We start from the raw sequence: 15,592 nt of genomic DNA on the forward strand, positions 1-15,592 counted from the left end.
TGTCCTCGGGTAAGAATTAAAAAAAAAAAAAAAAAAAAAAAACTTAAGGTCTTTTTCCTCAAGTTTTCTACTTTTTCCTACTTAGAAAAATGTACAACCTTGGAAGAACAGTTAAAGAGCTTTAAAATACAGAGGTGAAGGAAATTCTAAAGAAAACAGTTTTCTTCTAAGGTGAATATTCACCACTTATGGGAGTAGGGGCTGGTGCAGGTATCTAATGTTATTTCAAAGCCTGGGAGAATAGCTCTGTACTATAGATACACTCATGGTTGTTGTAAACAGAGTTCACTTAGTCATTAACTTACCTTGCTGTCTGAATCCTTCTGCCCAATCTCTGCCTGAACAATGAAAATGAGGGCATCCACTAAACCATCACATTCCCGAAGCTTCCGGCGAGCCTCACTCCTCTCTGAGCTGACGTTCCTAAGGAGAAAGGGAGAGGGGTCAAGATGATTTGAACCCAGAAATCCTCCCCTTAAGGTCCCTTAACCTCTATAAGCCTCCTTAACTACCTTTTTTTATTCACAATACCCATAATAAGCAAGGAACTGCAACTGAAAATTGAGTAAGACAGTCCCTGACTTCAGGACATTTATAACCAAGCCAAGGGCAGGAGATGGGGAAGATGTGAATATAGTATGAACACCACAATAATTCAAGATGAAAATAGGTATTTCTTGTATAGAAGTACCAATAAGGGATGGGGCAGAGCACACAGATGTACATCCCAAAGAGAGAAAGAACATATTTTAACAATTACAGGATGTAAGAAAAAATGAGAAAAACTTTCCTGAAATAAAGGCACTTGAGTTTAGACTGAAAAGATAAATAAGAAAAGAAGAGCATTACAGACAGGAAAAACAGACCTTCCTCAGCCCGCCCCTACCCTTCTATGACTCTCTATTCTTTCTTGTGCATTGATCGCAGCCTGACTGAAATACAGATAACGGAAAGCAGGACACACACCCAGGACTAGACAAGTGCCTTACACGTGGTAGGTACTGAACAAATGTTTACCAAATTAAACGAACAAAGTCAAAGAGGCACAGAGCGAAGAGGACATGTGGGGAACAGCAAGTGAACCGACATCATGGGCGTATGTGTAACACAAGAAGTAGCGACTAAAGTAGAAAGACAGGTTGGAGTCATAGCCTGCAAGATAGATAGAATGGAGGCTGAATCACAGGCTAAAGAATTTAAACTTTCTTTTTAAAGAAATTTAAATTTAAATTCAAAATTTAATCTTCATACTCTCAAAGCCCTCATATTACCTAAGGCAGCCAGCTGTGTTGGTGAGCACTGACTCCCACTCAATATGGCGTGGCTTACAATCTTCATTAGGTTCCCGCTCCCAGCCAGAGTGCGGAATAATCACTTCATCTGTCAAGGCATGCAGTGCATGGTCCACAATCTCCATTTTGATTGAGTCATGGGATGAGAGATTCCACAGGGTTCCTGGCAGAGAAAACTCGTCAGACAGCTCTTCCAGCACCCAAGAAGAGAGTCTCCTATTCCATCATTTCTCAGTATTCCGCAATGACTTAAGTACCTTGTAATGAATGACATTCAAGCTTTTGTTTGTGACCCACACTAACAAATATATTTTACATTATGGCTCAATACAAACATGCATATCCTGAAACAGTTACATAAAATAATGCTTATTATAAGCAATGCTCTCTGAGTTATATACACCAGAGTTTCTCAACCTCTGGATCTCTGAATTTGGGGGCCCGGTAGCTCTTTGTTGTAGAGCACTGCCCTGTCCATCGTTGGATAATCAACACTATCTCTGGCCACTACTCATTCGCACTCCCCACCCCCACCCCACTACCAATTATGACCAAAAACATTCTCTAGGGCACAAAATTGCCCCCAACTGAAAAGTGATCATTGTTGCAATTTCCTTGTTCTTTCCTTAGTTTCTCTTGGAATGCAGACTATAATCCACAAAATTGTGTTCAAAACACGCAAATGGCTCACAGCCCACAACCTGAAAAAAAAATCACTCTTCTGAAGAAAGGACCACAAGCTTAAATGTCTACACATGCCAAGATGAGTCAGAACAAGCAGATATTTAAAAGACATTGTGAGAACATGGATAAATGGCGGCGACACTCAGCTTCAGTGTGACAGTTTCCTATAAGGCAGTGGTTGGTCAAAATAACAGAATGTGTTAGGGATTGTTGCAAACTAGAGAACACATAGCTCAATCAACTCAGACCAACTACTGTCAAGCAGCAAAAGAGATCCATTGATACTATAGACCTCATACATTTTTAATAGGAGTCCAGAATCTGGGATTCTTAATAGAAATATTTGGAATTTTAAAGAGCGCAACAAATTCTTTAAAATGTTGAAACCCCTGCATGATCCAAACAAACCTACAAAGTGGATTTGAACCAAAGGCCACCAGTCACAATCTTTAAAAAAAGTAAAAAGACTAGAAAGCTTTCTGGCTCTCAACATCTCCAGAGGTAACAGTGACCGTAACCTCGCAGTTTCTCTTACACCTAGAGCTTACCAGTAATGACTTCCGTGAGGTCCACATCACGAGCCTTTCGGAGCAACCGCACAAGGGCAGGAACACCATCACAGTTTTTTATGGCAATCTTGTTATCCTGGTCCCGCCCAAAGGAGATATTCTTGAGAGCTCCACAGGCTCCAAGGTGCACTTCCTTTTTGGGGTGGTCTAACAACCCCACCAGTACTGGGATGCCCTTGAGCTTCCGGACGTCAGTCTTCACCTTGTCATTGCGGTAGCACAAATGTTGCAGGTATGCAGCTGCATTGGACTTGACGGCATCCAAGCGGAATCCTAGCATGGCTATCACCTCTGGCAGCTCTGGCTGTCTCCAATTGGGGGGTGGGGGCCCTCCCTTGCGCAGGCTATCCAAGCTTGCTAAACTTCCCCGTTCATGCTGGGCCAAAGGAGCCCAATAGTACTGGTCTGATGGCACCTCCTCGCCAATCATGTCTTCATAGCTCCTGCAGTGTCGAGAGAACCAAGAAGAAAAAGAAATATATCAAGCTGTGTTTCCTGGAGAGCTCTCATTACCCACTTAACCCCAGTCCTATTTTACTAGATCTTGTCCCTGCTTTGCATAAATGATATACTGATCAATTTTTCTTAATGAGATAAAGTGATCATTTTAAAGTCATCTGCAACTAGATTAAAACTACCTTTCCATTCTGTAAAGTTTACTAGCTTGGAGGAGAATAACAAACATTCAGAAACATTAATCACCAAAAAAGAACCAAATCCTGCTTAGCAGTCAGTGACACCTGACAGCTATTCACGTCCCTGCACAGAGGTTGAAATAAACCTTCAGGCAGCAGAGTTAACCTAAGCAACTGACTCAGCGCCACAGAGAAGTAAGTAAACAATGTCTGTGAACAGTTCTTATAAGCCCTTATTAGCTAAACAGGAAACAGCTGGTGGGATAAGACCCTTAAAGACATATTTAAGTCTCTCCTTACCCATTTTGAAATAATAAAAGAGGAGGTGATAGAGTAAAACAGTATAGGACTTCCTGCAGCATCTGAGGACCTGGCTACAATACCAATGAGGTATAAATCTGAACATTAATTTTCACAGTTTACCCCAAGGTCATCTTTACTATTCAACAAATGGGTTGGAGACAGATGTCTAGCCCCCAACTTCTAAAGACAGACAATACCTCCAATTCTGTCAAAATAAAGACTACTGATCACTAGCCCATTTTAGATACCCAGTCACTAAGAAAAGGAACACACAGACAAAGCAATTGAGGGTAAGGAGACTATTATTCCTATTTCAGTACTACCAACAACCACTAGAGGGTGAGTCTGTCACACTATTATTAATTCATAACCACCAGAAAGGAAGAGACCCATTATCTGTGAGCTCATCTCACTCTGCCTCCCACAGGAGACAGGAGAATCTGTTGTATGGAATTCTCCAAACAAGACTGTTGTTTGTTCCACAGAACCACTCCCACTATCACCAAACCCTCAAGGTTAACCTAAGCTGAGGGCTGGCCTGCCTCCTATCTGTCCATATCAGCCACCCAACAGTGATTTAGATGAACAAAGCATTTAGTAAAAATCACTAGTTTTTAATATCAGTGCAACAAAATGAACAGGTTATATGGCTAAATTAAAAAAATAGTCTACTAAATAGTATGTAAATAAGATTCCATCTTAGTTGGGGAAAAATAAAGTCAGAGTCTGTTTACATGCACAGGAAAAAGAACCCAAAGTGTTCATTACAGCCCTGGCTGGTGTGGCTCAGTGGGACCAAAAGGTCGCTGATTCGGTTCCCAGTTGGGGCACATGCCTAGGTTTTGGGCTGGGTCCCCAGTGGGGGGAATGTGAGAGGAAATCACACACTGATGTTTCTCTCCCTCTCTTTCTCCTTCCCTTCCCCTCTCTCTAAAAATAAATACATAAAATCTTTTTTAAAAAAGTGTTAATTATAGTTCTTTCCACCCACCAGTGGATGGTGGGCTTTGCTGGGTTCTCATTTTAGAGTGAGCATGTTTAACTTTTATCATTTTAATATAAACAATTACAATAACCAAGATTTTGGTCGATCAAGGAGTATTTCCTTCTTTACAAGCAGAGGATAGCAACATTCTTTTCTTTGGTTTGCAAGTAACAAAGCTGTGCCCAGAAAGATTAAATGACTCACTTGAGGCTACAAAGCCTGTGGCAAAGGCACAACTAGAACTAAGGTCTTCTGGTTCAGTGCTTTTTCCACTGATCATTATGCTTTACTGTTTTCATCTGACCTTGTATTACTCTCCTAGGCCCCGAACGGGAAGCTGCAAATGTTCTTTCTAGTCAAGCAGGTTTCTAAGTCCAGTGCCACCCTGGAACAAACCCAACAACCAGGCCCAAACTCTATGTCAAGCGCCTCAGCCAGGGACAGCAGAGAATGGCCTGGCTACCCACACCCACCAATCACTCTACTAATGAGGAAGTCAGAAAAAGAAGACTTGTAAGTAAGCAGAAGGAGCCAACACCCTGGACAGACTCCTTAGGTGATAGCTGTTATCTACCAATGCCCCAAGTTATACCAGCTCAGGCTAGGTGCCCCACCCCCACCCCACCCTCACTCTACCCCCACCCCCAAGAATAAAAGGTGAGTCACATGGGAGTTGGATTAGCTGTCCAAAAGTTACCTGAAAGGCAAGTGACTCAGGCTTAGATAATGGGGACTATACCCTGGGGCCCAACCCAGTTCACTGTGAACCAAAGAAAGCTACCTAATATGAGGAAAGTGAGCACCAAAGCATTTTCTTTCGAAGGTCATGACCTCACACAGAAATTCAGCAACAGCTGCTAGGCTATCCTTACACATCAAGATATCCATGAATCTGCCTTCTTGTTTCTCCTTAACTGGAAAACACTATCTCTGATTTACTCTAAAGGAGTATTGACAGCCCATGGGCCAAACCTGTTTTTGCACAGCTCCAAACGTATATACAGTTTTTATATTTTTAAAAGGTTGTAAAAAGAACAACACAATAACAATATACAACAAATATTATATATGACCTGCAAAGGCTAAAATAGTTCTAGCTGGTCCTTTACAGAAAAGGTTTGCCAATCCCCATTCTCAAACATTCTTCAAGGCAAACCATCTATCCACCAGTCCCAAATCAATCACTCCCCTTTCACATCACCAAAGAATCCCAGGGATGAGCAGGAAAGTCAGAATAGACACCTGCTTCCTGACCTCTCCCAGTGTCATTAATGTACCACCCTCTAAGGATGCTACCCTGGTTTCACTTTATAAGCCAATATAAGAATCTAAGTGTAAAGTGTCAGGCCTTTTGTTATACCGAGGTTTGTTTGTAACTCGAGGTTCTGTATCTGTCTATTCTGACCCTAAAAGCCTGAAACACTTAGGTCTATTCCTAATACAAAACCAGAAGCTGAAGAAACTCACAGGAACTAATGAGTACTCCCTAGTCCCCAACACCAGGCTTCTTTGTGGTGCTCTCCATCACTGAAAGGGCGTCAGAGGTTAGGCAGAAATAATAAGAAAATCTCAACAAGAAAGAAGCAAAGGCCAATCTTCAGGACACAGACCAATAACCACAACAAGTCATTTTCTATAATTAGAATATATGACTTTTACAATTAAAAAAGACAAAAAAAGCAAGTTGATACTTAGTAAAATCAGAAAAGGGGAAACAGGATGGTCTTCACACACAAAAAAAAAGGTAAGGGAGAGAAAGCCATAAGTCTCTTTGATCCTAAAAAGCACTACTTAGAAGGAAAGGAAAGAGCTACTACCCCTTTACAGTATCTTGGAAAGACCTCTCTCCTTCCCCTTTTTCTTGCCTACCTGAGGCGTCGGCGAGGATCAGAGGGTGTCCCGGTCCGACGGGCAGTGCCATAATCAGACATCATGCCATAATCCAGGTCATCGTAGCCCATGCTACGCTGGTCATCCTCTAGACCATAAGGCTCTGGATGAAAGCGATGCAGATCCACGCTGCTCCCACCTACCCGAACCTGGGGCTGGGGCCCATAGACATCCTGTCTACTAGGTGCCCGATAACCTTCCATACTGGGCCTATACCGTTCATCGATGCGGGTCACCCGGGACAGACTGCCATAGTTGTCACTGCTACCTGGATAGCCATCTTCATAGTGGCGACTATATCCATCAGGAGGGTAGTGGAAGTTCCTGGGAAGGGTAGCAGTGCCTGCCTGCCCCACATAGGGACCAGGTCCCCCATTGCCATTCTTACGGAAGTCACGACCCAGAGTCTGGATGTAGTTGTTAGAAACTGACGAGGCATCCACAGGCAGTCCGTCTGGTCCAATAGGGACTGGTTGTACTGTCCGTGTTGTCACAGTCTTCACTACTTTCTTGACCTCAGAGTAAGGAAAGAGAAAAGAAAAATTAATTAAGTGAACAATATAAGCTTAAATTCTAGACCACTCTTAAGAAAAGAAACAAACCATTTCCTGGCTGGTATGGCTCAGTAGATTGAGCACCTACCTACCAATCGGAAGGTTGCTGGTTCAATTCCCAACCAGAGTACATGCCTGGGTTATGGGCCAGGTCCCCGGTTGGGAACACACAAGAGGTAACCAATTGATGTTTCTCTCCCTCTCTTTCTCCCCCCTTTCCCCTCTCTTTGAAAAGAAATAAAATCTTAAAAAAAATGTTTTTAAATGGGGATTCCCTGGACTCACTCAGATCTCCTGAAACACACTCTCCAGAGACAGAGCTTTGGAATCTGTGTTTTGTGGGGTTTTTAAAAAAGATTTTATTCATTTATTTTTAGAGAGATGGGAAAGGAGGAGAGAAAGGCAGGGAAAGAAACATCGACAAGTTGCCTCTCCTATGCCCCCAATAGGGACCTGGCCCGTAACCTAGGAATGTGCCCTGACTAGGAACTGAACCAGCAACCTTTAGGTTCACAGGTCAGCACTTGGTCCACCAAGCCACACCAGCCAGGGCATAAATAAAATCTTAAAAGAAAAGAAACAAACCCCTACCTCCATCTCACCTTACTTAGAAATGCCTTACAACCTACTATCTACCTTTTCTCCCACTTACAGGGAATTCCCAGGCAGACAAATCACCCTGGCAGTAAGGATGTCTATAAGAGGAGCGACTATAGACCTTGATATACCTTCTCTACTCTCCATTCCATTCCATCTTCCAATATGTCTACCTTGTCTGTCTGAACAGAGATCACTTTCTTTACAGTTTCATTACACATCACTGGCCCTTTGCCCACTTTAATTAAGTGCTTAACCCTGCCTGTAACACAGATTATAGGGACACCATCATCCTCAACCATCCTCCATCATCCTTGACCTTATACAAATCTTAGCTTACTGTGGTCTCTGTCCGCCGGGTGGTACCATCATCCGAGGTCTCCACAGAGACAACAGACATGGCTCCCTCAGGGTCTTCCTCCGTATAAGTCTCCACAATCTGCCCTGGCTCCTGCATCCTGGGGATGGTGCTATAGAGAAGGTGACTGTGATCCTAAATGGAAAACAAAAAAAAGTTACTATTAAGCCATATATATTAACAATCTATTCCCATGAGGAGCACTGTCTCCCTGAAGACAGAGACTCCTCTTGCAACTTCAACAGGGCCTACAATTTTAGAGGGGTAGCTGTATCCATCTTTTGAACTTGTACAAAAAGGCAGAAATAATTTCCCAGTTCTAAGAACAGAGACAGCAGCTTTAATTTCCCATTTCTGGATACATAAGTGAACACGAACTACGTTAAGTGCAGCTACATCTACATCTGCATGATACTAAAAAGTTCGCCCAAAACAGAACTTTTAAGATGAACCAGAAAATCCCAGTAAGATGCCCTGGCTGGTGTGGCTCAGTTGCAATGAGCACTGGCTCTGAACTGAAAGGTCACCAGTTTGATTCCCAATCAGGGCACATGCCTGAGTTGCAGGCCAGATTCCTGATTGGGAGGCATGTGGGAGGTACCGTTCAATGTTTCTCTTCCTCTCTTTCTCCCTCCCTTCATCTCTCTCTAAAAATAAATAAAAAAAAAAAACACTTCTAAAATCCCAAGAAGAGTCATCTTTTGATTAGCTGTGTTACCCCTTCAGGTACTGCCCAAAGTTCCATACAAGGATTTTCTACAAAGTAGACATACACCCATCCTTATAAAGGAGATACAGTAACTGAGGAATCAAAACTGGATCAACAGTCAATAAAATTCATTCCAAGTCCTGTCTGGCATGGCTCAGTTGCTTGGAGCAGCATCCTACAGACCAAAAGGTCATGGGTTCGATTTCCAGTCGGGGCATATACCCAGGTTCCCAATACAAGAAAGCAACCTCTCGATTTTTCTTGTTCTCTCCCTTGCTCGAGTTCTCTCTCCCCCCAACCCCCTCCCTGTACACACCTCCTCCCCTCAGTCCCTTCCTCTGTCCCTCTCTTCCTGTTTCTCTCTAGAAGCAATGAAAAAAATATCCTTGGGTAAGAATTAAGAAAAAAAACTTTTCATTCCAAAATAAAAAGAAACTAACTAATGGGTGCTTACAATGTGCCAGGTGCTTTACAAGACACCAGCATGCTCTTATGGGCTGGGGAAGTAAGAAGATATGAATGAAGCAACCTAGACCTTGAGCCAAAATAATTACCTGTGGTCCGTTGAGTTTCAGATCTGTAAATTTCTGTCGCTCAAGGTCAGCATCGCCTACAAACCGGCCGTTCTGAAACATAGCCCACAAGAAGACAATTCATTTTGTGGCCTTCATTTGCTCTATCAAACACAAATGATCTTTTTTCCAAACAGGAAAAAGGCTTTCAAGAAGATATTTGTGGCCTGGAGTCCTTCTGTCAGTACTCACAAACGAACCACATCACTCCTTAGTCTTAGCATTTTCTCAAAACTGGAATCAAATCTGGCACCAAGGTAACTAGGTTTCTGGAACATAAGAATGTAAGCTGCATGAGGGCAGACGGTTTTTCCAGGGCGGTGGGGAGACAGTTTGGTCCAATAATGTATCCCCCCTTGTGCCTCAAACAGTGCCTGGCACATAATGGGCACTCAAAAACTATTTGCTGAGTAAACAGCAAAGACTCAGGTAGTTTCACGGCACACGATCTTTTTGGGAAGCCAGAAGAATATAAGGAAAATTGGGAGGGCTAGGTTGGGGAGTTTCCAAAAGCGTTCTCTATTGCTCCACACATCTTCATGCTCTACCACCACTGGAAACTCCCATATCAGGCAGCTTTTTAAAGAGGCAAGAACTATGAGTCTCTCTTTCCAAGTAGGAAGAAAACAAGTACCCCCAACTCCCCTCAAGCAAACAGATGTCTCAATATCTTTATCACCACTTATTAAAGCCAGGAAACACAAATGTCACCCTTAAGTTGTTCTGTCTTGAACAGCAGGAAATAATCTATTGACATTATGCTATATAAAAGTACATTGAACTGCTCCTCTTCCAATAGAATACAGTGAGATCCACCTTGGAAGACTCCTCCCTCACCCTACTCCCATTACATAGAGTATAAGGCTGCAGGGAGAGGAAGTTAAACATTATTTTCAGGAAGAAGGACGGGTGTGGTTTCATTGCTGAGCAGAAGTTAAAAATAAAAGGGAGAGACCACTATTTACAAATCCTGGAATTCCCCACCACCTCCAAGCCTAAGCAGTCCTGCTCTCCCCTTTCAGTATATACCTCTTATCCCTAATCCTCTGTTCTGGTTCTGATAAAAACCCTAGAACACTTCAAACACAATGCCTCCAAATTCCCAAGCATCTGCCAGTCAGAATTCTGTCCTCTCACTGAACAGGTTCCTAATCATGAAGGACCTTCTGTCTTAAAAATTATTAAATAATCAGTAAAAAGGGCTACTGAAGCATGAGCACTGTTCTTAGTTCCCACCATAGATCTCTTCAGATGCAATCTATCAGGCAATGCCCATCACACCCACGTACAAATACACAAAACCTCAGACAGATTACATCATAGCAAAGTCAGACTAGAGAAACCATAGGAAACACAAGATACTTCTTATTTCTAACACCAACTGTCCCAAGTCACACCACAGAGTCAGCCAACCCGGAGACCACTGGCTCCTGTGGTTATTTGGGTTAAATAGCAGAACGATGCTCCCTCTCCAATTCTAACCAACAGAATTAACAATGACCCCTTCCTCCAAGACATGATTTGCACAGCCAACAAAAAGAGTAGACAGGCACAATATAGAGCAGGAATACACAATTCACGGACACTGCCACACTTTCTGAGTACAGGCCGTTTGTACCCTGAAGGAGACTGAACCGGAGATAGGAGTGCTGCAAGGCGCCCAAGTTTCCCAACCACAAGCACTCACTTTCAGGAAAGCACTTCATTTACAATCAGGAAAGCATTTACTTTCCTGAATTTCTGATACCAAAGGGGGGAAAAACATAAAAAACTCAAGTAACCTGATCTACCATTACTAGAACTACACCCCAACCAAGAAACCTCACTCCAGCAACAGGAAGTCGGCTGGATACTTCTAGAGATAAGTCCACTCAACTCAGCAAAGGAGCAAAATTACTTATCTCTCAATCAGTATTTATTACCCTTGTAAAGGTTCATCATAAAGCATGGGCTCTGAACAGCCCATCACCATGAGGGCAGTAGTTTACAAAGAAGAATCACAGCCTCTCTATGACCACGCCAAAGTCCTACCTGCAGGTCTGATGGAAGGAGGGGTTACCTGATGCCGGCGTGTGAGGGTGCCGTTGGCCATGAGTGGGTTGGCATCTTGTGGAGAGACCCGGACGCGTTCCAGCTGCGCCGAGACATGGCGCCGTTCCTCCTCCAGCGCCCGGGTCAGCTTCTCAAACTGGGCCTCTTGTTCCTTCACAGAGGCCAAGATGCTGGCGGTCGACTCCACCTCTGAGTCGTCCATGAAGGTAAAGGGCAGAGCCGCCGCAGGGCAGGGTAAAAAGGAAGGTGGATCACAGAAGGAGGAGGAAGGAGGGAGAAGGCCTCCCTCACTTCACACTACCGGGAGAAGGTAAGAGAGAGGAGAGAAAAGGTCACAGGTCAGAGGAGACAGATGAATTATTCATCCCAGAGCCAAAGACGCCCTCTTGTGGTTTTACTGCAGTGCAGAAAGCAAGCCACCACCAAGCCTGAAAGCCCCATCACCAGTGTCTGCTCAAGCAGAAGCTTTTGCCCACTACCTTCTTTAACACCCCTCCAGAAATAACCACACTGAAAGGGAAAGTACTAGATCCAAGTCTCTACACTGTAGGTAGGAGAGGGAGAATTTGGCTAAGGGTTGTAGTCATGACATGAGGTTAAAGTTATAGTCCTTCTCCCTGGAAAATTTTGCTGACGTTAACTTTATTAAAGTTGTACAAACTTGATAAAAGCTGCCCTGCAGGGGCAAGCCAGTTCCACAGATAAAGACAGTTACAGACCTTAACTTAAAATCTCTGATAAATCTGAACATACTAAAAGAATATGCTAATTAAAATATCAGTAAGAAGTGGAAGTAGTAAAATACTTCCCACATTGAAGGCAGGGAACACAACTAAGGAGGCCCTCTATTTAATATCTTTATGAGGCGGCATTTCTATGTTTCAGAACTATACTACAGTATCGGGGGCAAACGTGTGTGTTGGCTAACAGAGACAAGAAAGCAACAGAGTTCCAAAACAACTACATGTAAAAAGGCACAATTTTCAGTGACCTTCAGCTCTTTGTGTAGTAGAAAGAGGAACATTAGACTCAAACTCTGAAACTGTCCCTCAGAGTATTTCATATTGTAACCTCTAGAAAAATCAATGCCTAGCACACTTCCTACATTTGTTCTACAGGAGCTCTAAACAGACCATATTTTACCTCTTTACTTATTCTAACTCAGAGTAATATAAAAATATCTAGGTTTATACATAATATTTATACAAAAAAGGATAGTGAAATAGAAATGAAGAGTTCCCCATACCATATTAAATGAACTGCAAATTGGCTAGCGAATGAATGGAGGGGCATTTATAGCCACACTGCTGGACTTAATGGGATTTCACTCTTGCATACTGGCTACAGCAGACTTTACGGCCAGTCCCAAATACACTATGTTGAAAGGCAGGTTTTAGAATAAACCTTCTCCCCCACCCTCTCATTAACCCCTCAAGAAAAAATACACTTAAAAAAATTTTTATTCTTAATAAACACATTTTCATACACACCTGTTAAGAGAAGTTCGTAACTGACTGTTTTAACACAGAGCCCAGTCTAGATTCTGAAAGTCATGGGAGAAGCATCCCAGCCACCACAGCAAGGAGGAAGCAGGAAGGAGAAAGCTGCAGAAATATTTGGAGGAAAAATGGAAATGAGAGGAAAATAAAATTCACCCAATACATTAAAAAATAGGAGCAAGGGCAGGTATTGGGAGAAAGACAATCTGGGAATGGAAGGGAGTAACTGAAAAGATGACTTGGAATTGCTTAATGTGACAAATGCCCTTTGGACTTTGTTTTCAGAAGCCTGGACCTTGGGTGTAGTTGTCATATCAGAGGAGCAGATTGTAATAAAAATTCATTTACCAGCCCCCCTTCTAAGCGACCAAATTAGAAAGAAAAAAAATGCTGTTGGAATGCCCTTCCCCCTCCTCCCCGCCCCCAAGGCAGAAACCTCAAAGCCCAGTCCCAGCATGCCCACAAAGATATTGAGAAACCAGTGCAACAGTGTAGTGGGGGAGACGTGTGCAGACTAGCCTAGGCTTTGCTTCAGTTCCCTTTCCCACGCTCTCCAGAGCCCCACCAAGCACACTCGGGCCTCTTTGCCTTAGAGTACAGGCATACCTCGGAGACACTGCAGTTCAGTTCCAGATCACTGCTATAGAGCGAGCTGTAATCTTTTTGCTGGTGACGGGCCTTACTTTCAATTTGTGAAAAAAAACCACAACATCTGAGAAGTGCAATAAGACAAGGTATGCCGGGATATGCAGCATTCAGCAAGCGAGAGTGTACCCAGAGTAACTGATAAACAGGTACCCAATAAACTCCTTAATTAACTCTCCATTACTAAGACTCCTTCCAGCGAATCCAGTCCCTAAATCCAAGAATGTGGCAACCTTTTTCCAAATTCCTCCTACCTCCAGACCTGGCTGGGTGGCTCAGTTGGTTGGAGCATCATCCCATACACCTAAAGGCTGCAGATTCAATCTCAGGTTGGGGTGCATGAGGGAGACAACCGATCGATGTTTCTTGCTCATATCCTTGCTTCTTTCTCTTTCTCTCTCTCTCTCTGACCCACTTCCTTCCTCTCTAAAATCAATAAACATATCCTCCAGTGAGGATTTAAAAAAAAAAAAAAAGAAAGAAAAAGATCAATTCCTCCTACCTCTTGCCCTGGCCTGCAGGAGGCCATAATCATTTATCGACTTCTGTTCTTCCTTTCAGTCCAAAGCCCATTGTTACTTTCTCATATTCCTACCCTACATTCCAACAAGCCACTCAAATGTCATTAATAAGTACCCTTATTTTAAAAAATGTGGCTGCCTTCTCATCTCTATTTCTTCATTTTAAGCACTTGCCCTGTCCGCTATGTACAATGACGTATGAACCTTCCACACCAAGAGGACTCTAAGTTCACAAGAGATTCTTCCAGTTCTGGGTTTCAACAGGGCCTGAACTGCAGTTACCACTCTAGCAGCCTCCACCCTGTAATTTCCTTTGCCAATAAAAGCTCAAACTACCACTACTATGAGGCATACAGTGACAACAGTCCCTGGTGCACAGAAATTGTCTGTCACCCTGACATAAACAGCCATTTTTTGCCCTCATGACTTTAATTCGAAAAGGGGGTTAGGAAGGATAGAGGGAAACTACCCAGGGCTCTAAGTCAGGAAACAGTATCTTTGCCTGTCTTCATGGCTTTAAAAGCTAACCACCTGGCTCTAATTTGAAGATAGCACAGTTAAGTAGAAAATCACATTCTTAGGCCTAAAAACATGGGGAGATTTTTCAGCCTGAAAGAGGGTAGAAGAGGCTGTGTAGAAACAGAACAGGACTCAAAAATTGGGTCCCAGACCTCACTCGGCCACTTGCCAACAATGGCAGTAAGTCACTGCCATGTTCTCATCTGCAAGATGCCAATACCACCAGCCCAGTCTAACTCAAGAGGTGCCATAAGGATCAGGTGAGATGATGTATGTTATACAAATAGGAAGTATTAAGTTATTTCAAGAACTAGTTTCTATCTTCCAATTACATTACTTAATGGTAATGCCTCAGCCCAAAACTATTTTGTGAACTAGTAGATGAAATTAACTAAATCAAGAGCATAACTGGGTTCTAAGGACTGGATAAGCTGGTTTCCCTACTTCAGTTCTACTTACTTGGAGGTCCCACCTAGACCAGTGTTTCTGGAACACAGGGTGCTTCTCTAGAGCTTGGCAGTCATCCCATTACACTTCTGCCATAAGTTCTTGATTCCTTATTTGAGGCCTTTGCAGGTTATTACCAAGGAGAAAGTTAAGGTGAACAGAACTAACAATTACTGAATGTTTTACATTTATTATCTTGGCAATCCTTAGGGTAGAACTTCCACTACCCAATGGAAGTTCTACTGCAAACCAGACAACAGGTTCTAGGTGAAAAAAATTACCCAAGGTCTCAGTTAATAGCAAATTTTAAATTTCATCCCAGATCTATGCCATTCCAAAGTCTGTGTTCTCTTTCTACTGCATGCTTTCAAGTCCAAAAAATACAAGTCCAGTATAAAATGGATGGTCCAGCCCCTCTCCCCTACAACCCTTGTCAGCACTTCCCTCCAATATCACAGGAAAAAGGGAAAAGAAAAAGTTTCCATTTATCTTCAGGTTAAAGGGTCATCCCGGCCCTGGCTAGTGTGGCTTAGTGGACTGAGTGCCGGCCTAAGAACCAAAAGGTCACTGGTTAGATTCCCAGTCAGGGCACATGCCTGGGTTGTGGGTCAGATCTCCAGTTGGGGGAATGCAAGAGGTAAACACATCGATGTTTCCCTCCCTCTCTCCCTCCCTTCCCCTCTCTCTAAATAAATAAATAAAATCTTTTTTAAAAAGGTTTATCCATATGTTTACATAAAAGACAAGTAGGAAAACAAAAA

At 43.0% G+C, this 15,592-nt stretch overlaps 1 protein-coding gene across 8 annotated transcripts in view; it reads right to left on the bottom strand.

Annotated features, from left to right (window-relative positions):
- Positions 1 to 15,592, bottom strand: part of CTNND1 (catenin delta 1) — a 48,621-nt gene that overhangs the window by 14,517 nt on the left and 18,512 nt on the right. For 5 of the 8 annotated variants that reach the window (XM_037163309.2, XM_053659077.1, XM_053659076.1 and 2 more), the window contains 8 exons: positions 12,691 to 12,804; positions 11,208 to 11,497; positions 9,131 to 9,202; positions 7,850 to 8,002; positions 6,338 to 6,873; positions 2,525 to 2,988; positions 1,272 to 1,455; positions 306 to 423 (listed from right to left, as the gene is read on the bottom strand). In XM_037163309.2, the coding sequence (XP_037019204.1) occupies positions 306 to 423; positions 1,272 to 1,455; positions 2,525 to 2,988; positions 6,338 to 6,873; positions 7,850 to 8,002; positions 9,131 to 9,202; positions 11,208 to 11,402 (1,722 nt within the window). In that variant the 5' untranslated portion in view covers positions 11,403 to 11,497; positions 12,691 to 12,804. The remainder of the gene's footprint in view (positions 1 to 305; positions 424 to 1,271; positions 1,456 to 2,524; positions 2,989 to 6,337; positions 6,874 to 7,849; positions 8,003 to 9,130; positions 9,203 to 11,207; positions 11,498 to 12,690; positions 12,805 to 15,592) is intronic. The other 3 variants (XM_053659072.1, XM_053659075.1, XM_053659078.1) reach the window with 2 other exon arrangements.

This window comes from Artibeus jamaicensis, unplaced genomic scaffold (assembly GCF_021234435.1).
Source record: "Artibeus jamaicensis isolate MK-2021 breed Jamaican fruit bat unplaced genomic scaffold, CSHL_Jam_final scaffold_614, whole genome shotgun sequence".
NCBI lineage: Eukaryota > Metazoa > Chordata > Mammalia > Chiroptera > Phyllostomidae > Artibeus > Artibeus jamaicensis.